The sequence below is a fragment of the Poecile atricapillus genome, chromosome 4 (genome assembly GCF_030490865.1).
Source record: "Poecile atricapillus isolate bPoeAtr1 chromosome 4, bPoeAtr1.hap1, whole genome shotgun sequence".
In the NCBI taxonomy this organism is placed as follows: Eukaryota; Metazoa; Chordata; class Aves; order Passeriformes; family Paridae; genus Poecile; species Poecile atricapillus.
This window is the reverse complement of record NC_081252.1, coordinates 2,296,102-2,322,045: the sequence shown is the minus strand read 5'-3', so window position 1 is coordinate 2,322,045 and position 25,944 is coordinate 2,296,102. Positions and strand designations below refer to the sequence as shown.

Here is a 25,944-nt window from a genome sequence, read left to right as displayed (position 1 = left end):
CAAATATCTGCTGCTCTGATAAAGTGAAGCTGGATGTAGCTCTCTCTGGAATTCATGCTATTCCTGAGAGAGACATGGTGTAACAGGGCAGTGGGGTCATGTCAGACAGACACCATTCCCAGGGGAAGGCCATTATGTGTGCAGACACACTGGAGTTTTTTTGAGAGGTGGCCAGTGCAGACAGGACTGTCTCAAGCTTCTGAAGAGGGAGAGACAGTTTCAGGTCACCTTTAAATGGCAGGAAAAAAACGGTGACAAGGAAATGGAAGAACCCTACCCATGGGTGGATAAAGGAGACAGATTTCCATATAGCTGCATTTGTCTGTCCCATGTTCTGGGGATGAGCCAAGCTTTCCTCAGGTGTCACAGGAGAACTCACCCATGTCAGCAAGGCCAGGATGTGGCTGTGCCTTCAGACAAGGTTTTGTTGGACGGCAGTCGATTTGTCTGTCACTAAACAAGTACCGTGACCCTAGTGACGACAAGAGATTGTTTGCGCTAGGAATGTGCACTGAAGGATCCAGACAAGGGAATTCTTGGTTTTCAGAAGTGTCAGCTGGGACCTGAGCAATTTTTTTTTCCTGGGAGCAAATTTACCTTTGCAAACTTTTCCTGTTTCTTACCATAGAAAACTCTGTTACTCCTTCTCACCCAGCAAAATGTGTTTAAACAATGCCCACTCCAAGGTGAACCCAGATAGAAATTCCTGCAGATTGCAGGGGGTCAATACACCCATGCTGGGGTTAATCTCTCTTCATATCAGCAGCTCAGGTCAGCTTCACATCAGAGGGTCAAAGCAATGTGCCTCTGAATGTAGAAACACTTTTGCTTGATGCCAAGTGCCCTGACACTTCAGAGAGAACTGATCTGCAGGAGTGTCCAGGAATCCCTGGGTACACAGAGGTCACTGCTTCCCTGCATCCCACTAGCCCAACGGGTACACAGGTCCATTTAACATGGAATTCACAAAAAGACAGGATATTTTTCAACAAGAAAAGAATTTTATTGCATCGTATGTTTCGTTACATTACCAGGAGAAATCCACCCCTTTACATACAATTTTCCAAAGCAGAATAATGAAAATTAGTTATTCTTTACGAGTTACGACAGTATGTCATACAAGTAGACATAAAATGTCTAAGTCACTCCAGAACATTTACTGTTCCTTTAGATCTTGCACATAAATACCAAATGCTTAAATGTAAACTCATTTAAAAACAAACCAACTAACCAACCTCAACACGAACCGGTTAAAAACCAAACCAGGCATTGCACAATTTCATAGAAATTATTAAACTCTTCTAAGTATTGAATAGGGGCAAAAGGCTTCAGGGGCAAAAATTGTGATTTCATTAGATGGTGTCTTGTGAAAAAAGGTCCAAGGCATTCTGCACTAAAGGCTGTTGAGTCCCAATAGGAAAAAGAGATTTGGCAAAACATTCTTGCTTGAACCAGGTTTTATTCCCATGTAATCCTGAACAGGCACTGAAATGTTAAGTGCCAGACAGCACCCTTGTTATTCCTGACAGAAGGATTACCCCCAAGCACTGGCATGATCCATTCAAACCTCTCCTGTCACACTGTCTGCAGACATTTGCAAATTCATCTTCACGATGGGCCAGTCCTCTTCTCAGATATTAATACCTAAGTTTTAAAATAACTTACTGGCAAATAGGATTTGGCAAGAAGGAGCTTGCACAAAGGCGGAACAAGTTGTGAGATGTTGCTGAGAGGTGTCCAGCAAAGCTCCCACTGCCTTATCAAATGGGTTCAATCGCTTTATCTCAGTCAATAAAACCGTACATAGGATTAGGCAATAACAAACATGAGGAGAGGGATCGAAATACAGAACATCAGATCTACAAACTCATCAAAACCACAGAGCTGAGCTATTGTGTTCTCACAGCATCTGTTTCCTGGTATCTGGTGTCAAACAGGTAGCTTCATTCCGAAGTGCTCCTTCCCTCAGAGCTTGTTGGGTGAACTGCAATGGGCAGAATTCAAATTGTAAAGCCAGCCAGGACATTTTTTCACAGGTTTTCTTGCATACACCAGATAATAAATCCCACAGGAGGTGTGGAAAAGATGCCTGATGGTGATGATGGAACGTACTGTGGCTAGATTTGCAATTAATCAGGCATTTGTTGTGGATACTCTCCCTGAAAACCTGCTGGGTTGTCTCCTCCCCAGCAAAGAAGCCACTTTCTGGACACATTTTTGTATTAACTAACCAGAATTCCCTACAGGAATCAGTAGCGGGATGTGGCTCATAATTCTCGGGTTTAAGCCCCTCCAAAAGCTTAGTTTGGCCCCAAGCGCTGGCCACAGCTGGCCCGGCAGGTACCTGCGGAGGATCCCGGTGACCAGGAGCTTGACCCAGGCTGCGGCGGGGTTCAGGCAGACCATCTGTCCCTGCTTCGTCGTGGCTCTGCGGGCGAGACAGGGACGGGCTGAGGCTGGGGCCGGGATCGGGGCCGGGGCCGGGGCCGGGGCCGGGACCGGGACCGGGACCGGGACCGGGGCCGGGGCCGGGGCCGGGCACTTACATGACCTCGGGCACGGCGCAGTGCGGCCCCTCGGCGAGGAACTCCAGGCGGGCCATGCGCCGCGGCGGGATCACCTTGGACACGGTCCGCAGGCAGCGGCAGCGCAGCTCCCCGGCCAGCGGAGCACCTGGCAGGCGGGAGGAGCCCTCTGAGCCTCGGCTCCGGGGTCCCCCGGAACCCCCCGATCCTCCCGACCCCTCAGGCACCCCTGCGGAGGCCCGGCCGCGGAAGAATGGGTGAGCCCGGCTCGGTCGCTTACCCTGGCATAGAACGGCGGCGGCCAGGAGGAGGAGGATGCGGAGGTGCGGGTTCATGGCTGGTGCTGGCGGCGGAGAGGGTGCAGAAGCCGGCGGGACGGTCCCCTTTCCCTCCCGTGCTTTTATTCCCTACCGGGAGCTGCCGGGGAATTTCCCGGAGTGGATCCGGCGGGCAGTGCTCCTTTGGCCCCTTTCCATCGGTGGGTGTGCGGGGCTAAAGGAGCAGGGCGGAGAGAGAGGAGCGGCCGCTCCCGGCACAGCGGCTCCTTCTGGGAGCGAGGGAAGCGTGGTATTGCTCCATCCCGAGAATCGCCCAGGATCCGCTGGGACCCCATTCTCTGAATGGAGCTGAGGCTTTTTTGTGAGGGTTCTCCGTTAGCTTTCGGGGTACAGGGCGTTGAGCCAAAGGGGAGTTTGGAATTTGGTTCTGGAGCTTGCCTTGCTGCCTGACCGTGTGCCGCCACGCTCTCTTATTCAGTGGGCATTGCTCCCCTGAGCACCCCTTTCTTCACCCAGCTTTTGAAAACCGGAAATCTTTTTTTTTTCCCCTGTAACTAGGAGACCCTCAGGTTTCTATACCTACACTGCACTACTGAAAGCCTTCTGTTCCACTCCTCTGCACACACAGTCACTCTCTTTTTCTTCATTTCTGTCCAGGCATTTTGCTAAACTCTGTTATAAAGGAGCAAAATAGCAGTTTACTGTGAACTTTTAATGAACATGAGATGCAGGTTTTCTAAACTTTAGTTACATATAGATTTAGATCAGTTATGGTCAGCACACTTTCTTTTGTATTAATATTTAGTAAGAAATATATTCTTTCACTTTATTTGTCTTGTTTTGGGGATTGTTTGGGGGTTTTGTAGCCAATCTGTTTTCCTCCCCAGATGTTTGTGAACATGAGTGGGATTCAGCAAATTAATTTGTTCCAGGGTCAGGCTGCTGTGTCTCTTCCCTCATCTGCCTGAATGCCTTAGATCAGATGTGCTGTCTGAAAACAAAACCAAACAGATAAGATACAGCATGAAAAGCAGTCATGGCAAGGGATTAGGTAGATTGCAAGCTGAAGGAACATAAAGACCTTCCTGGGCTCCATCACCTATGGCTCAGCTGCTTCCTGCAGCTGCTGGCTTAGTCCCTCAGATCAGCCCTGGGGGAGATTGCATGTCACAAGCAAATGGTGATTGTCCCATGTTATCAGGAAATATCTAATGACTAATTTGGACCCCTTTCCAGATGCAGCTTGGTAACAGCATCCTTGGAAGCAGTTGGCTTTTAACTTGGTTTTAAGAGGAAGTTACATGGTCAGCTTAGGGTCAGGCACTGATTAGAAACCTTCACTGGGATCCCTTGAGATCGTGGAGGTGGAATTACCATTCCCTCCGTGTAACAGCCACACAAGCCTCGGACTGAACAATCCCCATATGGTGGTACCAAGGAGGTGCTGTGTTCCTTTCAGGAAGAAGGATCTGCCCAGCTGCAGCAAGCTGAGGCAATAAGCAGGTGGGATGATGCACAGATAATCTGCTCCAGGTCATTGCAGCTGTGGCTGGCAGATCCAGCTCTGAATGGATGTGGGGAGCAGATCACTCATTGTCACTCATACACAGTCAGATCACACTCTGTGCTTGGACAGTACACATGAGTAAGGACAGTTTACGTGACAGCTCCTGGCTTTATGCTTGCATGACTGCTCGCTAGAACTGACCCATCAGACTCATTCCACAGTGGTTACTGCTGAGGAAATTCCACAGGTCTCCTGGGGTCTGGAGTGTGAGACTGTTTTTAGACATGGAGCAGCAATGTGTGAAACTCTGCGGCCAGCTCTCCCTCAGAGCTGTGCGCCAAGGACAGCAGCAGCCAGGTCATGGACACCCTGCAAGCGCAGCAGATGGTGCAGAGCCTGGTGCTCTGAGTCAGTACTTGCACAAGCAGGCCTGGAACAAGGGAAATGGGAGTCTCCGGGACTATTTCAACATGCAAGACTATCTGCCTGGGCAAGGCTTTGTACCTGCAGACTTCAGATTGCACCTAGCTCCCTTCTGTGGGAATGTGAGTGAGGTCTCTTTGGTCCAGATGACAGCAGCAGCAAGGCTGAGCTGCGGAGGAACTCTCTTGAATTACACCCTTTTCCCTGTCTCCCTTCACCACCTTTGTCAAAATTCCTTTAGCAAGTATGGAAAAGACAGGGAGCAGACAGCATCACTTTGGACAGCTGGGTTTTTCCCTGCCCACCGCCCTATCTCTTTCATTATGGAAAAGTTTGCCATGCACTGGGTGCAGGTGGTACAGATTCCAATCATGGAATGGTTTGGATTGGAAGGGGACCTTGAAGATCCTCTTGAACTAAGTTAAAATTAGTTATTGTGAGTAGTGGTGTCAGTGTAGCCGGGACAGAACTCACCACAGTGTTTGTATTTGCCTCACTGAAGTTCCCATTCAAGTCACCCACCTCTTTAGCAGAAGCTGCTGTGTGAGGATACACCAGGATTCTGTGATTCTGTCAAATCTCTGTGTCCCTAGAATGGGTCTCGGGGTTACTGGGACATAGAAAGCAGTCCCACCTCAGGCAGGCCCTGAGTAGGTACATAAAGAGAATAAACCCATGGCTCTACCGCCTTCAAGTTATCCAGTCCTTAATTCATCACTTGCAGGAAGTGATTTGGCTCCTTTGTTGCAGACTCTGGCTGTGTGCCTTTCCACAGCAGGTATTTATTTGGCTTGGCACCTGTAGTGGGAGCCATTCACTGGCAGCAGGCCGAGGAGAGCTACAAGACAATTAAACAAGGGATGTCTCACTTCAACAAGTGAGGACTTCATTTACGTGCATGACAATTACTTTGGAGCATGTGTCCCAGACACAAGTGTAAGGCGAACTTTTATCATGGCCTAGAAACCATTTAACATGGCCAGTCTCTGAAGGAGCAGTATTATTTCCTCCACAGTTTTGATTAGGAATGATTTGTGTTCTGATCTGTAAAATGTCAAGTCACTGCTACCTAGTACTGTCTAAAGTCAGAGGGTATATACTGCTGATATCCTCTCATCTTCATTATGTCTTACATATGGGGTTTTTTTTTAACCTATACCACTATGTTTCATAGTATTCCCTGGCTATGATGAGATGCTGTGAATCCTCCTGTGGATCCAGCTCTGTCATGAAGTTCAAACATATTTGCTGGAGGCAGTAAGCAAACTTCAAACTACAGTTTTGTGCAAAGTATGTTTTGTATCTATCAGATGTTTTATTTCCTTCAATTTCCCTGTTTTTTTCTCAAGGTTTGAAATGTTTCCAGCCCGTATGCCCTTGAAAATAATACCAGAAGATGTAAGAAGTGTCCTGTTGTTCAGCTTGTGTCATGGAGAATTCCCACTCTGTTTTGCCAGCTGTATCGTGACACATCTCTGTGTGTGCTGTGTGCTCATTTCTCTAATACCTTTTGAGATGTGAAAATTCACATTTAAAATAATGATCTATAGCAAATGGCGCTCAGTATCTTCCTGCCTGCCTTCCTGCACCTTCAGCTAACTTGAACATTCAGGAACCCTTAGGTCTTTTTGTTTCCCTTCCACAGGATTAGAGGTTCTTCACCTGTGCCCACTGCTGGGAACCAGAGCGTGAACGCACACACACACTGTTGATAGAAAAGAGGAATGTGTTTGTATTACTCAGGCATTACCTTGGCAAATAGAATGGCTTGGCTCTGAAATCCGTGTGTTTGGCCATCATTTCTCTGTTTTTCAGTTTCAGGTGCCAGCTTACCTTTTCTGAGATCATTGATGGCACTGCAGGGACTGTAGTTTCAGTCACCTTGCTTAGTGGGACTCCTGGACATATAATTCCCAAAAAGTGAGTAGCTGGTGGTGGACTCACTGGTTCCTGGTATTGTACACCTAACATATAAGGACAGGATGGGCTTTATTTTGAGTTTGGAACCCAATTGTTTAAGCAATTTGTTCTTGCCTCTGCTGAGGGGGAAGAATCTTGAGGCTTTTTAGTGGCAGGCATGATCCCGGACAAAGATTACGACTGTGTGACTCCTTCCACCCCCACACAGTTGTTCAGTTGATAATCCTTTGAGGTCATCACAGCTTCTGAAAGGCAGAAAGAGCTCCTCCTGAACTTAGCAGCAGCAGAAAATACTCTTCATCCTATGAACTGCCTGCAGGCTTTTGCCCTTGGATCTGTGTGAATTTCAGGAGCACCCCTTTACTCAGCACACTGAGGGATTGCTTGCTCTGGGCTCTTAGGTCCTGCAGACAGGTTTTGTGCTTGCTGGGGCACATCCTGGTTGTATGGTTTGCACATGAATTCAGGTATAACTGTATTGAATTCTGGTTCTGCCATCTGACAGCAGGACTTAAACCTTGCCGGAGGGTTGCACAGATGTGATGCAGTGTAATCTATCCATTTTACATTTATTTACATTTATTTACAGCGTATCCTCTAACAGCTAACTGTTGCTCCCGTGGTATTACCCAAGCATGGCAGAAGTGAAATAGAATCACTGATATGCTGCCAGCAGTGGATAGAAATACCTGGGCCTCCCAGGGAGCATGACCAAGAGACTGATTTTAAAAAGCAGGGGTTTTTTTTTCAGTTTGAAAACGTAAATCCATGTTTTCAGTTCAAGCTGAACAGCTCATATGCAGTAAAATACAGTTCCCCTACCAGGACATTGTTAACTATGGTGAAGCCTTTACTTCCCATGGGGACCCCTCAAAGAAGCTGTGCAAACAAATTCCTCCCATCCTTATGCTTTTAGCTGGATAAAAAACATTTCAGTCAACGTGGAAATGAGCTGCTTGGAAATAAATACTTTTTTTTTTTTTTTCCATCTGCAGATAGTTGGAAGTAAAGAAAATATGAGTCTCTTGTAAAAGGAACTATTCACCCCCCAAAAAACCCCAGTCTGAGGCCCTAAAATCAGCATTCCCCCCAACATGGCTTAAGGCAATTTCAGTTTTCAGACTCAATGGAGTTGAGTAATTTTGGGGAGTGTGCTTTGGATAGTTGTGGTCTTTTGGTTAAAGCGATGGCATCACTCGGAAAACAGTGACACGAGACATCTGACCACAAGAAAATGGGAACACTCATTGGCATCATCACTAAATCTTTGAATTCTTCTCTCATGACACCCAGGCTTTAATCCTGTCTGTTCCTTTCATTGGCTGTGTGGCAATGAAGGGAATTGTAGTGGACTTCCACCCTCAGAGACGCCGAAGCTGCCGTCTCAGAGAACACTTCCTCACAGCCCTTTGAGTGCCACACGCAGGTTCTGTCTCCAGGGCATTTGGACTCTGCAATAAAATGAATTGGATTGTTCCTGGCAACAAACAATGACTGCTATCTGCTGAAAGGAAGGAAAAGTAATACCTATGAATTTGCTTAAATGTTACTGAATTATCCAGAATCACCTACAAAGCAGCAAGAGGGACAAGTGTCCTTTCAGCTTGTTACAGGGAGGTGTCTAGAGAAGGAGGTGTTTTGAGGAAACACGCTGATGACATTTTCGGTAAATGTGGTTACCACTTGGGTTTACTGTCAGTGGTTATCTTCCCCATTATCTTGCATTTCTTTCTTTGTTTTCTTCCTTTTTTTAAATTTTCAGGTGGTGTGACTCCAAATCGGTTCAATACATGCAGGGTACAGGACTATGCCAACACATTGTGCTAAAAGTTACGGCAACAAACACGAGCAAAGCATTTTTTCTGTCTTAAGAACTAAGAAATTAAAATTGCTAGTGAGTGCTGCTGTCAGGAGTGAACTAAGGTGGCAGGAGAGAGTAAAAAGCTAGGAGCATTCTATGGAACACAGGCTATGAAAAAATGCAACATTTGATTTAACTGAAATTCAACATTTTTACCTTTGGTTTTCTTCTAAACAGTGAAAGTCCCCATAAAATGAAAATGATCAGGACATTGACTGAAAAGAATAATTTCGCTTAGCTCCAAATACTCTTTTGCTGTGAGCTAAGATTAGTTTAATTTAGATGAACTTCACCCTTAAGGCTTGAAACAAGCCTAAATTTGACAAAATCATTGCTTTCTAATGAGGTTTTTTTGGTTTGCTCAAATCCTCATTTTTCTAGGGGAGCATTGAACGCTGTCTAGTGTTCCAACACCAGCAGACTTTGCATCTGGATGGCCCTGGCTTGTATTCCTGGTACACACCATTTGAAACAAACTGTACAGGGTACTTTTCGTGCATTTTCTTCTTTTTTTAATAGTCATTTTAGGATCAGAAGACACTGCATGCTCTTCCTCATCCTTTCCTCCAGGCAGGAATTTTTGTGAGAACTTTTGGACATGGAAATGACAGAGGTCTGGTGTGTGCAGGTAGATTGACAGCTCTTCCCCATGTTCCTTCCTCAGCTGAGTCTCCTGCTGACTTAGGTGAAAGACCTGTGTATGCAAAAACCACTTGGGTTTTCCTTGGTGATGACAAGGAGTGGGTGAAGCTGCAGTGTTCAATACGAACCAGCCACAGCAAAGCCTGTTTTCTTTGGCTCTTCTCCTTGAGGTTGCCATCAAAGTGAGCAGTGCTTGCGTAAATTTCTTTTGCAGAATGACGGGCTTTGCTGTCAGAGGTGAGGTACCAAGCAGAGAAGAAAGCAGAAAATGAGGAGCTGATGGAATTTTGACTACAGGGATATGGTAAGTCAGCAAGGGGGTATCTATTGGCTTGGTTATTGGTCTGCTGCTGGCAGCATCTGGCTCAGCAATGAATCAGCCAGGTGGCAATGCATTCCTTTATTGGTTATTGGTAAGTCAAACACAAAGCTTTCACAGAGTCAGGTTTTTTGGCAAGTCACATGCTCTTCACTGTTTGTGCTGAGTGCAGAAGTGCCTTTCACACAGAGGTCTGACACCTGCATGGACAAACTCTTACTTTTCAGTAAGAGCAAGAGATGGCAGGAGGTGTTTCAAGTTCTGCTCCATGGTCCTTTTCTGGGCTTACTATATCTTGCTTCTTCTTTACTTTTTACTTTTGCAAAAGCCTGACCAAAGGGAGAACAGGAGTCACTCCTCTATTGCTCATGATTATCTGCTGCTGTGGCAGGTGGCTGTCCTTTTCTGAGTACCTGTGAATACCTGCTGGCTTTCAATTAGAAACCTTGCATTTAACCACAGTGTAATTGTTTCATCTGTGCCTCTGCTTTGCCCCCCCCCCCCGCATTAGCTCATTCTCACATTCTCACATTCTCATTCTTATTCCTTCACAAAGTTCTGCATCAAGTAAAAAGAAGCCACTGCAGTCCATGATCTCACTCTCATGTCCTGTCTCACTGTTCATGAAATCTGCCACTGATGCTTTAGACACACTTCACACACACACTTGAAATGGTATTTCAAGCTTTTGCAATTTTATTGACATTTTGCCCTTAGCACAATAGTTGAATTCTGATTCTCCTGTCTGTTTGCAAACTCATAAAAAATTGGAAACAGAAGAAGAAAAGAAGAATTGTCAGTATTTTTGAAGTCTCCTTATTTCTGTGCAGACATGTAATATACATCTTTAATAAAAAAATCAGGCTAAGAGGGTGGACTTTGCTTCTTCATTTGCTTCTCTTATGAGCTATGAAGCTTTCATCATTCTGGAAGATTATTGCAAGGAAAAAAAGCTAGAAATCATGAATCTTAGGAGTGCAGTGTAAATGTTACTTCAATGCTTAAAAATTATTTTTGGAATTCTGGCATTTTGTATTTAGCTGAGTCAGAAAAGCTGCTTAACTCTCCTTCTCAAAAACTGAAGGCTTCTTTGGAGGAAAGTTGATTAACTGGGTGCAAACATGCTCTCAAGCCACTTGCCTAACAACTTCTTAATTCCACAGATTTTTACAGGATGTCTATGTATGAAAAAGTTTTCTGCAAAGGATAAAAAGGTTAGATTTTCCCCAGTTCACCCATCCTCTTAGTAAGGAATAGGAGAGATGGACAGACTGATACTGGAATTGCCAATGCCCACTCTGGGTGGTGCAGTCCTGCTTCACACTTCTGCTAGTGTCCTTGGCTGAGTCAGTGGAGATGGGATCTGGGAAACCTACTACAACCCTTTCCTTTCAAAAATATATTGTCCTTGTGACTTTGAGCTTCCATGGAATAAGGTGATTGGACCCATGAGAGGGTGATGCTTGTTAAAATAAATGATATTTCATAAGGATGAAAAGTTACTCAGCATAGCTATGTTGAAATCTGCTTGCAGAAGGTTGTAGAGATGTCACACTGTTGCCTGTTTCATGGAAGGGTAGAGGAAACAGTGTCAGTGAGCCTGTTTATAACTATAACCTTCCAGATTCTTCCACAGAGTCTCCCTCTCCAGAATTCTACAGGAATTGTGAAGCGGTCTTTGCACTGACTGGCACCAATGATTGCTCCTCGAAGTAATTTAACTGCAGGTAGTATTAAAGTAAATTTTCATGACAGTTTTCAACAGCAGAAATCTCAGGTTTATTTTTATAGGTGGCAAAATTTTTGTTTCACTTGTGCACACACAAACAAAATGCCTGTGTGGTGACCCCAAAGTTTCCACGGCAGTTTGTGTAATTTCCAAAGGATCCATTTCCTGTAGAGTTGCTCATGATATCTTGTTATAAACAAAAATAAATGTCTGAAACCTATCTGCAATATAAAGTCCGTCCTATGCGAGATTTTCCTGGGGAAAATGGGGTTCTCCCTTGTTGTGTGCTAAGAACATAAGAAAAGCAACCATTTTAGAATGGGAAGCATCAAAAGCAGGTAGAGCATGGATTATGTGTTTGTCACCTACCTAACACAAAACCAGGATGTTTGTGTTAGCCAATATTATGTTTATGTTAGCCAGTATTCACCACAGACAGAGAAGCTGAGGCCAATAAACTCATGTCTGTATTCTCCGTTCTTCTAAGAAGTGTTTTTCAGGGGCTTTCCAGTATTTCTTCCCATGACTTCCTCTATAGTTTGCAGTGTTTATACATTAGAGAGAAATATACTTCCATTATTACAAGGACAGCAACCACAGAAACTCGAGGAGGCAAATTGCAGTTCTCCATACAGGAGCAGGACTCCAGCAACCAGGCATGGGAAGGGGAGTTTGAGGATAGGGAAATGACAGGAGGTCATTGTTGGTCAGTTGGTAGCCGCCACTTCTCCTGCCCCCCAAATGAACTTGTTGGTGGAAGAAGGAAACAAAAGTGATTTGAAAGGAAGGTGAAGTAAGGGGCCAAGAGAACAGCAGAGGACAGAAAGGATATGTAAACACCTCTGCTGCATTTTGTTATGTGGAGGGCACTGAAATGAAAGTGATGAATGCACACAGCAGCTGTAAAGTGGAACGGTCTTCTGACAGTCCTGTAGAAGGACAGTTTAGACACTAAATGAAGTGACCAAGGGGAGCAGAGACTTTCATGAGATTGGGAAAAGGAGGAGATGGACAAGAGCTCGTAGCTAGCTGCAGTGAGATCTCAGGGTCCATCCTTTCACTGTGGTGCAAATGTCCTGACCCTTAATCACGGCCGCCTGCTGCGCTACACAGACGTGCACATGCGCGCACACAGACGCTGACTGCACAGTCTGCATGTTTCCAGTGTGTGCACTTCTCCCCCGTGGCTTCTGCAGGCCATTCTGCTGTTTTATTAATATCTAGATTGTAGAGAAAAGCGAAATAAAAATGTGCAGCCCTCAAACAAAGACTTATACTCTAGTTAAAAGCGATAGTCTTTAAACGTATGCCCTTTCTCTCTTATTCCCTGTTTCCTTCTGGAAGATCTTTAAGGGAGGCAGGCATCATGTGGTCAGTACCCTGCATTTCAAGGATCAGAATAGGAAGCAGTTTTTACACCAGGACAAGTGCTTGCTCTTTGGGCGTCCAAAGTAAAGGTAACAAGTCCCCATTTCAATGGTCAGATAGTGAGTGGCCTTTTGTTGTAATAAAAATTGTACAGCTATGGGGCTGAAGTGGCCACTTAGCAGTGTTTAGGCAGTTGGGGGTAACACTCCTTTATCTGCAAGGGAATTAAAGAAGGGGCCTTGCCCCAGAGCCCACCAGTCCCCATGGATTTGGAACAGCCTGAAAAGAGGAGAGTGAGCCACTTACCCTACCCTAAGAGTCTGTTAGTGTAGTTGGGAGTGCCAGGTTACCACAACAGGGGGAGTTATGGTACCATGGATTAAAAAATTTTCTTTTCAGTTTCAGAAATCAGGCTGGCAAAAATAAAGCCATATTTTCAAATAAAGCAAATAAAAATTTAAAAGATCAAACACATAACAAAAAAAAATTAGATATAAAACTTTTAATAGTACATTTATAGGAATAATTGCACTCTCACAATCAAACTCTTATTTATGTAAAATGCAGGTTTTTTTTCCATTGGCTGATGCAGTAGCTAATTAAAAACGCGATCAAGTACAGAGTAATAAGATTGTGAGTATTTCTTCAGAAATGAATAGCAGGAATGAAAAACCCAGTAGAAATTACATAAATTATAATTATTTTCTGTCTTACATAGAAAGTGCTCAATAAATAAATTTATAAATACCACGGAAATCACAATACATAAATACCAAATACAGTCTTACACATTCTGTAGGTTAGGTTTTTCAGGTTAGACATTACAGTTCACAGTCTGGCCACAGGCTGACCGTGCTTCAGAAAGCTGTTGTTGACACAACATACTGGTGCACTCCAGGGGAGCAGGAGGATTCATCAGTTTGCTGGTGAAATAGCAAAATGATCAGGCTTAGTGTAAATAAGCAGTGCTGCAGGTGCATTGCACCTCACTGCACATGCTTGGCTCAAGTGGCTGCCAAGGGCTCTCAATCTCCTTCAGCAAATCACTTTTCCTTCAGTGCCATGGGCAGCATATCCCACAGACAACACTGACCATTGTGAAAGACTTCCTTAAATACACACGGTTAAATAAATAGATAAATAAATAAAACCATCCATAATTAACAACATAACACAGATGCAGGATGTGGAAGATGGTACACTGCTTGAATGATGCTCTTCCCAAACATTTCCCTTGACAGAGGAGCAGAAACAGTTCCTGGATTTTTTTCTGTCCCGGTGTTTCTTAGACAGGAGAGTCAGAATTTTGTTGAGCCCTGTTAAGAGGTGAGGGAAGAGGATAATTTAGAAGAAGGTTCAAGACACCACTGCTTAGCATTGCACTAACAATTTTGGATGCAGGGTCTCTTTCCAGTTCTCTGTGCTATCTTGAAGCACAGGGAGAATAAAGCCGATGTTTCAAAAGCAACTACTGAAATCCCAGTGTGTGCATGTCTGGTGTCCAGCTGGGAAAACTCTACATGTCTGCTCCCAGCTGGGAGCTTCTGGGGTTACTCACAGCAAGAAACTCATTAGCTCAAAATTAGCAACTAAGTAAGGGGAAGATGACTTTTTAAAGCCTTTTTTTTCCAAGGGAGACAAACACTCCTGTGCTTCCCTGCAGATGGAGTTGCTGGTACTCAGAGGTTTCTTACTGACATAGCAGCTTGAGAAAGGACCCTGAGGCACAGTCAGAATAACTAAGACTGATCCTATAATTAAGCAGGAAGCTTCCTGTTCTTTAAATGTGATTAAGAAAGAATGGGAACTATCACTATGGAATCCTACAAAGTGGCTTTTTCTGGGAGGTTTGCCACTCAGCTGCCCAGAGAGAGAGGGAATGGGACTTACTTGGCCAGAATTGCATTTACAATCCGCTTTACCATGGGAAGAGTGGGCTCCAAGCACATCTCTCTGCCATCCTTCAAAGTAGCTCTGCAAAACAGGGAATAAAGAAAAGTCAGGAAACTGTTACACAGATTTGTTTTGCTCACAGAAAGTAATCTGGCATTTTTAGATCGGATAGTATAAATTCATCCCAACTACTCTAGGTTAGACTTGTCTGTTTTGCTTTGTGCATTGTACAACTGAGAAGACCTGAACCATCCAGAATTGTGTGAGTCTCTGTGTCTGCTCTCAAAGCAGTCACATATTCCCAAAAATCCTCCTATATATGAATACTTGTTTTGGATTTATTTTTGTTTATATTACTAAAGCTTTCTTACACAATGATTGAAACTGTGAAACAGTGGTGAAAAGGTGTTTGAGCAGAATAAGGATTTTAACATTTTAGTGCCTTTGTGCTGTTCAGACCAGATTAGGTTGGTTCATTGTTTCACTAAATCTACTTGCTGGAATTTAGTTTTTGTCCTTGAGACTGCCTGCCTCTTAAATGCAGGATTCAAACCACATCATTACCTTGTGTACTAAGAGCTGGTAAGTCCATGAAATTCATGTTCTACTACTAGAAATGCTTCATATGTCCCCTGACAGATAAACAGTGGTCATTTCAGGAGTATATAAGGCCAGGGAGATGGTGGAAAACATGGTGTTGCACTTAAAACCATCTCCCCCAAAATAAAAACCAAGTCTGACTGCATGAGTTCAGCATGCTGACTGTGGTACGTGTGAAGCCTAAAAGCCCAGCAGCAGTGCAGGGGAAGAGGAAGGAACCTCTTGCAGAGCTACTTACATGACTTCAACGTTCTTGCAGTGGGGGCCGCTCTGTGTCAGCTTCACATCTTGAACGGAATTCCAGGGAATGGGCCCGGAATGAGTGGCTATGCACTGGCACCGGAGCTCGGTTGCCATCCTTGCCAGGGCCCTACCTGTGAGCAGAAAAGGCAGATCGGGGTTTGACAGGCGCTCTGATGGTCAGTGTATCAGACATAAAGCACAGCTGCTCTTTTGTCACAACATTCTCACTTAAAACATTGCATTTGTCCAAGCTGCCTAAATCCTCATGTTATAGGGAGGGTTACTTAGGTTTCAGGGGAGCTGATGCCCAAGTATATTGGAAACTAAATTAACAGATCTTTTAAAACTGAACCCACATATTTTGTAGTTACTAACCCTACTGACTACACGGTATGGTTAATTGCATTGTTTTAATATCTGGATCAAAAAACGTGGCCACTCTGCAAAAGACAGAGCCCTGCACTTGTTCATTAATTGGAGGTTTGCCCATGTTTCTCTGTTCTTATTGCTTGCTCTCCCTTTCCACCTGTGCATTACTTGCTTGAGGTGGCATGGCCACTAAGCGACAAACATGATAAACTGTTATTTGTGTGGGAAGGGAGAGACACATTAAAATACTTCAGATCAAAAATCTGTTTCTTAACCACAGAAAAACCTCTGTAACCACATACACTGCAACTAAAACAGAAACAAATGCAAACTGCATCCTTAAAATTTTTCCCACAAGATGTCAGTAGCTCTTCAATCTGAGGTCTACAATGGTAGATTTCTGACTGAAGAGAGGTGCTGAAAATCTCTCAGAAGAGGCTAATTTAGTGAGAGAAATAGAAAACTACTCTGCAAGGACAAGCAGCTCAGTTGATGCCTCGGCAAAACTGCAGCCAAGGGGACTTTGGGAAGCTTTACTTACCTTGAGACACAGCTGCTGAGATCAGGAAAAGAGCCAGGACAGCTACGAGTTTGCCGTTCATGGTTGGACAGGAGTTTTTCGCTGGGTTGTTTAGGTCTAGTTCTGTGAGCACGAGTCCCAAAGGATCGCTGATTCCTGCTGTGTGTGAGCATTGTTGATTCCTGCTTATATATGGTTTTGTGCCCAGCCTCTGTACTCTGCTGGCATGGAGATTGCGTTAGAGGAATTTCCCAGTTGCAGTAAAAATGAGTCACATGACTGTTGTGAAACTTCTTCCTAGATGACGAGGAATTATTCTGCAGATAGTGATACAATTTATTAATTTATTGAAATATTTCTATGATAGTCACACGTTCCAATTTTTCCAATAAACTTGTAAGTTTGTGCTTTTTCTAAAGCATATTCTTGTTTAATAATATAACTTTAGAATGGATTCAATTACATTTATGTTATCACTTATTATTTTCTTCAATGTTACAACTGTTCTTCGTAGATATTTCAGGTCTATACTTGAGATACTGGATTTCTTACTCCCACTTAGAGTAACAGCTTCTGCTTACCTGATATAAGCCACCAGAGTGGAATTCAGGCAGTACTGAAATTACTGAGAAGCTCTTTACTAGGTCAGGATTTTACCTCAGTATTATTTTGGCATAAAAGATTTTCATTTTAGTTATTTTTTTTCCTCCGTTCAAGGAGCATGACACAAAGTAAATTCATCACTAATTCTTTGTGACTCTGCAGTATTCAAAGCTTACTGTGGAAAGCAGACATTGAATTCTGAATGGATTTGAAAATCATACCTGTACTTTTCATGTTACACATGGAATGTGTATGATTGATAATGATATGTTTATCATAATGAATGATAAACAGAGAAAGCTTCATATGCAAACTAAACAGCATGATCTGCTGAACACAACTGATTTGTTTCCTTCGTTAAGTCCAGACATTTTTAATACATCTTTTCTGAAATCTTTTTCAGTGGTAGCAACCCTAGGTCCTAGCAAACGAACACAAGAGTGAGAGTTCTGGCACTATACAGACTTTTCTGCTGGAGACCCTTGTTGAGTGGTTGCTGAGCTTTTATTTGCTGTGGCTGGAGATAATACCTTGCAAGGGAGACAGTTCCAAGGGAAGATGGGCTCAAATGCTGAACTTCTGCTTAAATTAAGATCTGTATTTTTAAACCCAGCTGGAATGTGTGTGATTAGGAGAAAGCCTTCTGTTTCAGTGCAGTAAAAGCATCACCCTTTTGACATGATGATTTTTGCTGCTTGTTGTCTTCAGACTCAAAGCTTTGTGGTTTTGGGACCTGTGGATGGAACGAGGTACTTCTCCCCAAATCTGGGGACTTCATAAAAACTCAATCATCTTTAGCATGTAAAGCATTGCAATTTATTTACAGTAAGAATGGAATACTTTGCCCGTAATTTATTTTAGTTTCCTGTGTACCACCTGTCATTAACTTGATAAAAGGAACTTGTTGATAAAAATTCATTTGTTGACCATTGCTTTGTGGGCTGTCCCAGGAAAAGATCCAGCAGCTTTGTCTCTCCTACCTGACACTGAGTTGACAAAAGATACTGATTCTGACTCCTGACTGTGCTGCTCCTCAGCTGTATCTCCTAGAGAACTTCAATGAAAAATACGTGTAGTTCTCTGAAGCTGTGAGCCAGGAGAGGGTTCTGCTAGGAACTTAGGGTTATGTTTTATTGCTTATGTTCTATTATGATGTATATCTTGTGTTGTATTAGTGTGTGGTTTCACTGGTGCCAGGTTATAGATGCTGGAGTTTTAACCAGCTCACTTGGAAGTTGGTTTTGCTGTTTTTTTTCCTTTTGATTTCTCTCTGTGTCTCCACATATGTGTGCACACACACAGAGGTTAAATAAACATTTGATTAGAGATCACACTTTTCTTAGTTACTATTTGCAGCCTTATTACATCATTTTGCTGTGTGGTGAAATGTTATTAATACCTGAGGAAAAAAGAGAGAATTCCCCTTCAAATCCCCAAGCAAAATCAGTGAGTGCTTGTGCTCCTGACCACCAGGCTCAGCTATTTCCTGCGTCTGGCAGTAGCGGATCCAGAGAAATCCCCAGGGCAGAAGTGAAGCCAAGAGCCTGCTCCACCTATGATGGGCCCTGCCCCTGAACTAAGAGTGAGTATCTGTCTAAAAGAGCAGGATGTTTGTAATGGAATATATATCCATGCACTTTTCCACCAATGTTACAGTTTCATTGGGACTGTGTGAAGGGGGAGTGAGAGAGACGATTGAGGTGTGAAAACATCGAGGCATGAGATCAAGCCCAAAGGCCTGGCACTCCTAAGCTGCATTTCTGGGAGTGCCATGTTTTGCCCAAGTTCTCCCTACATCCCTTAAACACTGCGCCCAAGATCTCATCCAGGCTTTGTCATGGGAACTGCAAATCCATGATGGGATTCTGGCAGCTTGTTTTCCTGCCAGCCATCAGAGATGACTTGTGCAAATGGAATTGCTGCTCCTTTTGAGGGATGGCGTCACTGAGTGAGCAGATACTGCCGCGAGCAGAGACCTTCCATGCTAAACCCTGTAACAACCACGCTGGCAGCGAACAAGACAACACTTACACAACCGCCTGGTTACTGAAAGACTGCTAAAAAGGAAGCAAATACCTCCCGTGCCCATGTTCTAAGGCAGGATATAGCTTGTGTTCTCCATGTTGCAGGATGGAAACTAGTGGTTTGTCATGACTCATCACCTTGTCTAATGAGCACAAAAGTTAAAAGGGCATCCTTTAGGATCTTGACTGCAATCCATTAATCTTTGGATGTAGCAAAGGATGCCCCTGCACCGGGGACACACTAAGGGAAATTCAGCTGGACTGAGGCTGAGCTTCAGTCCATTACTGGTCTGAGTCGCTCCAGGTCCACAGGAGTGCTCCAGCTCCTGGGCTGATAATGTTACTCTGAGAAAATTACAAATCTGTCTCGTTTTAGACAAATTCCACCCTCTCCCCTGAGAAGCCGTGCACACAAGACCCAGAGGTCCAGGAGGCAAAGCTTTTGCTGGAAGAAGGTTCAGCCTGCCTTTCAACCCCTGCCTCCTGTGTGTCCCCTGTTCCAGCTACTCTTGTACCCAGGGAAAACCTCACTCTGTCTTCTGAAACCACCTCCCTTTCCCCACAAAGGCCTTGGCATTCAGCTGCCATCTACTTGAGCTGCAGAGAGCTGAAGGGGCAAATACAGGAGCTGGGAAATAATCGCTTCCGCTGCTCAGAAGCTGTGCCCAGTGTTGTGCAAACACTTGTGGAAGTCTGCCATGAGGCAAAGCTTAGGGAACAGACACGTAAAAAGCAAAATATCTGCTAGACATCAGAACTGCTATAGGAGGAAGTTACAGCAAGGAGAGGAGAAAGGCTTAGGTCAGCTTGTGGAGTTTTTCAAACTTTGGTGTTTAAATATAGATGATTATGTGGCCCTAGTCAGATCACAGCAAGTACTGGACTTTCCTGAATCCCTCTGGAATCACAAAGTAGCAGTACAGCTTTTAAGCTGATTTGCCTTTTAATACATGTATTTATAAAAATAGCACTATGTTACTGCATATTTATTTTGGATACATATTTCAGCTCTGCTTGTAAAGAGTCAATTCTGTATTGTAGCTTCCACTTAAAAAATTGTTGTGGATTAAATGAAATGTTTCATTTGCTCCAACTGAATATAAAAATGTATTGAAAATATTAATAGAAGGTAACAAGTAATATTAGAAAAGGGTGCATTAATATTACCTGTAGTGTTAACATAAAATACTAGAAAATCTTAACAAATATACATACTACAAATAAAATTTATCTACCTGGTATGAACAGAAGAGATACTAAGTCCACCTAGAGAATTGTTAGGCAGCAGCACCTGGTCTTTACCTGCCCTATAAGGCTTCATTTATTGCTTACTTGCATTTGCCTCTCATCAGCTCGGCAGGAAGCATTTTCTGAGTATTCAAGTAAGACTTGGAAGTGGCAGGAGGAAACACATGGTAAGTTTTAAGAAGTTCATGCTAGGAATTTCTGATTAAATTAGGAGCGGTCAGTGGCCATAACACACATCACACCTTCATCTCTGTCTCTTATAAGTGAGATCTATTTGGCATAAAAGCTGTAATGTGTAAATTTGATGATCCAATGGATCTCAAGCTGATGGGCAGGTCAAATCTAGCTGCTCACCAAAACCTGCTGGTTCAAGCAACAGGGAGGAACAGCGGATATGTTCAGTCAGCTCATGGATTCGGATCTGCGTCCAGAGCTGCTTTGGTGAGGGGGCTGCTGGGGGTCAAACTTCAAACCCCACCTCCCACCCTGGGGCTCACAAGACTGAACCCCACAGGGCGCTCATGGCATTTTTGAGTCTTCCATCACCCTCACCATGTGTGAGTGGGAATTGACACATTAACATTAATGTTTAACCATAAAAGCATTCCCCTGGACTCTGGGAAAAACAACACAGGATAAATATGTAAGCTGCAAAATCCTTTTGTAGAACAAAAAATGTGATCTCTTAGTGTGTCAGATAAAACATGGTGCTCATAATGCCAAGATCACAGGTTCAATCCCGATATTGGCCTTTCCTGTCAGAGTTGGACTTGATGATCCCTATGGGTCCCTTCCAACTCAGACTAATCTGTGAACCAACATGAGAGAAAAAAATTGACCTAATACTTTCTGCTCTATTGAAATAAATAATGTGTTATTTTCTTCAGAAATGTGACTCTGAAACTTCTCTTGATATATATGTATATCTGTGTCTCCCTGTCTGCATCTTCCTGTCTGTGAGTGGAAACTGCAGCACAACAAATAGAGGGAACACAGATGAGGTAGTCTCTCTATTTTTAGCTGCCCTCTTCTGAAAGCTGTGAACTCCCAGTCTTTACCCTGAGGCTTACACCGACTTGCAACTGTTGATGAGACAGGAGGTAGTTTAGGTATCAGCCTGTGCTTTCTGGCACCTTCCTTACACCCAGTCAAATACCATTTAGCTAAAGTCACTTATGAACACTCTTCATTCCGTGTTCTGATATTCTTATCATACACCCAGCGTCATCCCGAGATCTCTCTCCTGTCTGCTGATGGTCAGCCTAGAGTTCTTTACTTCTTTAATTTTACTTATATTTTACTTCTATGATTTATAATTTTAAATTACTTCTGTATTTTTTTTCCTATGTCAATCACTTTGGCTACTTCCTGCAGGGAATTTCACCTGGTAGCTTGTTGCCTAATCAGTGAGACTTCTAAGGTCCTTCTGCAGTTCTTTATGGATGAGCTTCATTATTTCCAGTGTTTAGTGAGGGCTGTGAAAGGATTTCAGAAAGGCAGTTTGACTCTACCTGTGAGACCTGCCACATCCACAGTCTTGTTTTCACCTCTAAACCACTGCAACGAGTGTGTGAGAGATCACTTCCTTCAAAGCTACAGATGCTTCCTTACGTGTTTATTCATGTGTTTGCTAATTGTATCCATTCTGTTTCTGCTTTAAATAAGGACTACTTCAAGGGTAACTCATTTCATCTTGTTTATTCTCATCCCTACAACAGTTAAACACTTTCATTAACCTTGAACTCCTTGATCTATCACAGACAGAAGTTAAGAGAGAGCGACAGCAAAGAAAATAAGATGAATCAGCAACCATCTCATGGAAAGAAAAATAATCAACTGTAGTAATGTAGCAGAGGGGCATTCTCATCAGAAATGATGGCATTCTCAGCAGCAATGTTTTCTCTCATTTCCTATGCTTGCAGAAATCCAAGGTTTATTCTTCCTTGACTTTTCTTTGACTGGTGACTCAACATTGTCCCTGGCCCTGTAATTAGATTAAGTATAAAGCGAATTCAGAAATTAATTTAAAAGACAATTACTATTTATATACAAGTTAAGGGAGAGCAATAAGTGCTCAAGAATTATTAATGACTTATTTTTACTGTACCAACTAATTGAGATTTCTGTAAAGAAAAAAAAAAACAAAAAACCCCAAAACTGTTCCTGCATGAACTGCTCCAACAGAAAGAACTTCTGTCTGCCTGTGTGTACAGTAGGGATTTGACTGTCCTTGTCCACAGCAGTGAAAGCTCTTGGAAATGCCAGCTTCATGTCTGAATTATACCCAGGAAGGGGAAGTGGGTCTTTGAGAGAGACTTTGATTTTTGGAAGTGTCAAATACATGAAATGTGTTGCCTCTCAGCAGAAATATAGGGGGCATTATAGCCATGGCCTTTTGGGTGGTTTATCACACAAGGAGGATATCAAAATAAACAGTTTCTCTCCTCAGGCATGTAGAAATATTGCTTTAGAGAGAACTGATGGAAGGAATTACTAAGGTCTGAAGAGGGTGGACATTTGCATGCCATGAATTTAAGTAGCCCTCTAAAGTGAGCTTTTAAGTGAAGGTGTTCTAGGAAAGGAAACAGCTTACCTGGCCAGGAGAGCCTTTACAGTGAGCTGGATCCAGGGCGCAGCGGGTTCCACGCACACTTCCCTGCCATCTTTCAGTGTAGCTCTGCCGAGAAAGGAGCAGAGAAGCTAAGGCCAGGTGTGTCCCCCACACTTTTAATGGCTGGAAATTTTTCTAAGCCAGTAGATGAAGGACCTGTTTGTTTTTGTCTTAGGTGTTTGGGGGGTTTTGTGAATGATGTCAGTACAGGTGTTTATGCTGTAATCTTATAATGAGCCTAATGAATTTTCTATTTTGTTTCAGTTCCCTATCTGGCCGTGCTTTGGCAGATCTTTCAGGAACTTAATTATCTTGCAAAGTACTTTATTTAACTAAACCTGGCTTAAATTACCAATTCCTAGTGAGGTGGAACGGGGTGCCATGCAGTGCTACACAGAGGGTGTCATTGTACAACCACTATTTGCTTAAGAAAGCATAGGGAAAGCATAAAAGCCTGACAGAGCCCTTCTGTTTACTGACTGCGCTGGTCTGTGATTAGTTCCAGGAGTGGTTTTAAACAAAGCTTACTGTATTCTTTTACTTTGTGCCCACGTGAAGCATAATCCAAATTTCCCCACTTCTCAAACAGGGGAATGCTCCATGTGCAATTCTGACATAGGAAATAACTTGGGGCCTTTCAGACTTTGCAACATGCAGGCCAAGACAGAGGAGATTGTTTTAATTCATGTCAAGAGCATCAAGTTCGTATCTTTGACTGATAACTTGTCTAAGTTATTAATTGTGCCCTGTGTTGTGGGAATCTGATTCTCCCCTCTAATGATGTTCATAAGTAAGATAAAAGTAGAAAGAGATATAAAATACTGTCTGGAAGCTGCTTGTAATGCTGTCTGGGAATTAGCTTAGTCCTTTGGATATAAGGCCTTGCTCCTGATACTTGATGTCTCTGAGGCTTTGCTAGGGAAACATGCTTGCCACTCAAAGCACATAAATAAATAGGATGAGAAATGTTGAGTCGGTTCCTCCTGTAGGAAGCAAGATGCTGTTTAGGAAAAGTGCTTACATGATTTCCACATTTTTGCAGTGAGGTCCTCTTCGGCTTAATCTCACATCCTGAATAGTCTTGGGAGGGATGAACTTGGAATGTGTGCTTATGCACTGGCATTGGGAGGTTCTTTCATCTGTCTTCTCCAGGGCTTTACCTGTGGAACAAAACTCTGTTATGTCTAGGTACGTGAACAGTCTCTTTATTTGCTCCCCTGAAGCAAGCTGCATTCCCTCCCGGAGCCTCATTCTTGTTCCTCTAACACTCTGATTTGCTGGATGCTGAGATAAAATTAACTGCATCTGCACAACACAGCATTTTCAGAGCTGTTCATGTGCAGGTGCATTTGAATTTACGCTTGGATTGCTAAGTTTCTGCTGTGATCATCTACTCATATTCCTTATTCTTTCTTGCAAACGGGATAATTCTCGCTCATCAACCTGCCTACCAAGAGGGATAAAATTGTAATTTTTGAAAGAAGAGCCATGTGGACATATTTTAGGGGAAAAGGTCCTGTTTTAGTTCAAACACTTACTAAAATCTAGAGAAAAGCATATACTGTGGCATAGGAATAAACTAATTTGCAGACAGAAGCATGTTTTACTCCTGGAAACATCCACAGCATCCTAACAGGTACAAATGATCCTTTTTACTCCTGAATGACTGTTTACTGAGGATGTACTTCTCTTGCAAAAAGCCATCAAGGACATAATGTAAGCCCACTTGAATTTGCATGTGTGTACTTATTAATTTCTTCCATGAGTTTAAAGAAATAATTTTCTTACCTTCTGACCCTGCCATTGAAACCAAGTAGAGAACCAAAGTGACAGCAACAGATTTGCCATCCATTGCTGCGCACGTTTTCTTCTTGACAGAGGTCCCGCTCTGGTGCTGTTTCCCATCGGGTTTTATACCTGAAAGGTGCGCTCCCAGCAGCCTGAGTGCTGAGAGGTGGGTTCTGCACACGCAGGTTTCCTACCACATGAGAGTGTTGCACAAGAAATCCAAACCTCTGTGCAGCCCATTGGGTGGCACTTCAAATTTCCCTGGCTTTTGCTGCTGTGTATTTTCAATTATTCTTGAAATTGTTATTGTTATCCATCACTTTCTGTTTGCACTTCTTCAAGGGATATTGGCTTTAGCCGACAATGCTAAGCTTGCATTTGGAAATCCATACAGCATTGCCAGACATCCCTCTGAACCAAAAAGGGACTTTTTCCCTCCTCTGTGAATACAGAATTTTTGTTCAGCTCTTCGCACCATGCTTAAGTGTCTCATGCAAAAACATTTACCCAGCATAATGACAAGAATTCTTCATCCCAATCTTACACACCGTATTTTGATATGAATCCGACAAAGTTATTTAGTCAGCGTCTTATGAAGACAAGACACAACTAGTTTCTCTTGTTCTTGAAAGGATTTAGTTTTTTTCAGTTTGGCTAAAGGGATTTAGATGCTTTATACTGTACTGAGAAGTCTCTCTAGTCATTAAGCAGGAAATGATGAGCTTAAAATGACTGAGTGACATTGCCACCAAAGTCACTTTAAGCTCCTCTGAAACTTTCATCTGTTCAGAATATGAAAGGAGAAAGTATCTGGCAAAAAGGGCTGTAATGATACGTGGTTAAAATAAGCCCTTAGGAAGTTGCTTGTTTTTCTTTCTAACCTCGTGCATTTAGAATAATCACAGGTGTCAAAGGTGGTAGATAAACACGTCATAAGCCACTTCTACAGACAAGGAAGAAGTCTGGTGAAGGGAGACACCAAGTTGGAAGAGCCACAGCACTTCTAGCAGTCTTCAAGAGCACTGAAACACATTTCTGGAAGCATGAGGATGGTTGTTGTATTTCTACAGAAGGTGTTCTGTGGCTGCATACAGAACAGAGATGTGATATGTTATCATTTCTACCCTTGGAATCACACCTAACCAATGAGCCTACAGAGGACGGTGCAGATGCCCTGCCAGGGGTCCTACAAGTGCAGCTACTTTGGGCCATTTTGGACAGAAAAACTGATGGGAAAAGAGCTTTGGTGGCCATGGTTCAGCTCCCAATAACCTGACTGGGATTCTGCTGGTGGCAAAGGTTACGTGCATCTGTATTACACTAAATGTAGAGGACTGATGTCAGTCCTTTAGGATACACCCATACTTTTATGGCTGTGCAGATAGAGTGGTCCTTCCCAACCTCTCCCCACTCTTGGCTGATACTTGCAACATCCTCACCTCCAAATTACATCTCTGAAAGAAGGTAGCTTAT

General features: G+C 43.2%; 3 protein-coding genes across 3 annotated transcripts; all 3 read right to left on the bottom strand.

Annotated features, from left to right (window-relative positions):
- Window positions 1-1,931: 1,931 nt before the first annotated feature.
- Window positions 1,932-2,860, bottom strand: LOC131578476 (growth-regulated alpha protein-like). The gene is made up of 4 exons (XM_058837185.1): window positions 2,806-2,860; window positions 2,547-2,673; window positions 2,345-2,428; window positions 1,932-1,984 (listed from the first exon to the last, which is right to left on the bottom strand). The coding sequence occupies exons 1-4, from the start codon at window positions 2,858-2,860 to the stop codon at window positions 1,966-1,968; spliced, it is 285 nt and encodes a 94-aa protein (XP_058693168.1). The 3' UTR covers window positions 1,932-1,965.
- A 10,237-nt stretch (window positions 2,861-13,097) lies between these two features.
- On the bottom strand, window positions 13,098-16,425 carry LOC131578474 (interleukin-8-like). The gene is made up of 4 exons (XM_058837183.1): window positions 16,219-16,425; window positions 15,304-15,439; window positions 14,463-14,546; window positions 13,098-13,888 (listed from the first exon to the last, which is right to left on the bottom strand). The coding sequence occupies exons 1-4, from the start codon at window positions 16,277-16,279 to the stop codon at window positions 13,858-13,860; spliced, it is 312 nt and encodes a 103-aa protein (XP_058693166.1). The 5' UTR covers window positions 16,280-16,425; the 3' UTR covers window positions 13,098-13,857.
- A 5,332-nt stretch (window positions 16,426-21,757) lies between these two features.
- On the bottom strand, window positions 21,758-24,626 carry LOC131578473 (interleukin-8-like). The gene is made up of 4 exons (XM_058837182.1): window positions 24,472-24,626; window positions 23,705-23,843; window positions 22,666-22,749; window positions 21,758-22,056 (listed from the first exon to the last, which is right to left on the bottom strand). The coding sequence occupies exons 1-4, from the start codon at window positions 24,533-24,535 to the stop codon at window positions 21,957-21,959; spliced, it is 387 nt and encodes a 128-aa protein (XP_058693165.1). The 5' UTR covers window positions 24,536-24,626; the 3' UTR covers window positions 21,758-21,956.
- Window positions 24,627-25,944: the final 1,318 nt, after the last annotated feature.

Bases quoted from the DNA above. Each gene is read 5' to 3' on its own strand.
- LOC131578476 (XM_058837185.1), bottom strand. From the start codon at position 2,860: ATGAACCCGCACCTCCGCATCCTCCTCCTCCTGGCCGCCGCCGTTCTA. The intron at 2,674-2,805 runs GTAAGCGACCGA...CCCGCCTGCCAG, and splicing joins CGCCGCCGTTCTATGCCAGG to GTGCTCCGCTGGCCGGGGAG. The intron at 2,429-2,546 runs GTAAGTGCCCGG...TCTCGCCCGCAG, and splicing joins TGCGCCGTGCCCGAGGTCAT to AGCCACGACGAAGCAGGGAC.
- LOC131578473 (XM_058837182.1), bottom strand. From the start codon at position 24,535: ATGGATGGCAAATCTGTTGCTGTCACTTTGGTTCTCTACTTGGTTTCA. The intron at 23,844-24,471 runs GTAAGAAAATTA...TTTGTTCCACAG, and splicing joins TTCAATGGCAGGGTCAGAAG to GTAAAGCCCTGGAGAAGACA. The intron at 22,750-23,704 runs GTAAGCACTTTT...CTTTCTCGGCAG, and splicing joins TGCAAAAATGTGGAAATCAT to AGCTACACTGAAAGATGGCA.
- LOC131578474 (XM_058837183.1), bottom strand. From the start codon at position 16,279: ATGAACGGCAAACTCGTAGCTGTCCTGGCTCTTTTCCTGATCTCAGCA. The intron at 15,440-16,218 runs GTAAGTAAAGCT...TTCTGCTCACAG, and splicing joins CTCAGCAGCTGTGTCTCAAG to GTAGGGCCCTGGCAAGGATG. The intron at 13,889-14,462 runs GTAAGTCCCATT...ACCTCTTAACAG, and splicing joins GTAAATGCAATTCTGGCCAA to GGCTCAACAAAATTCTGACT.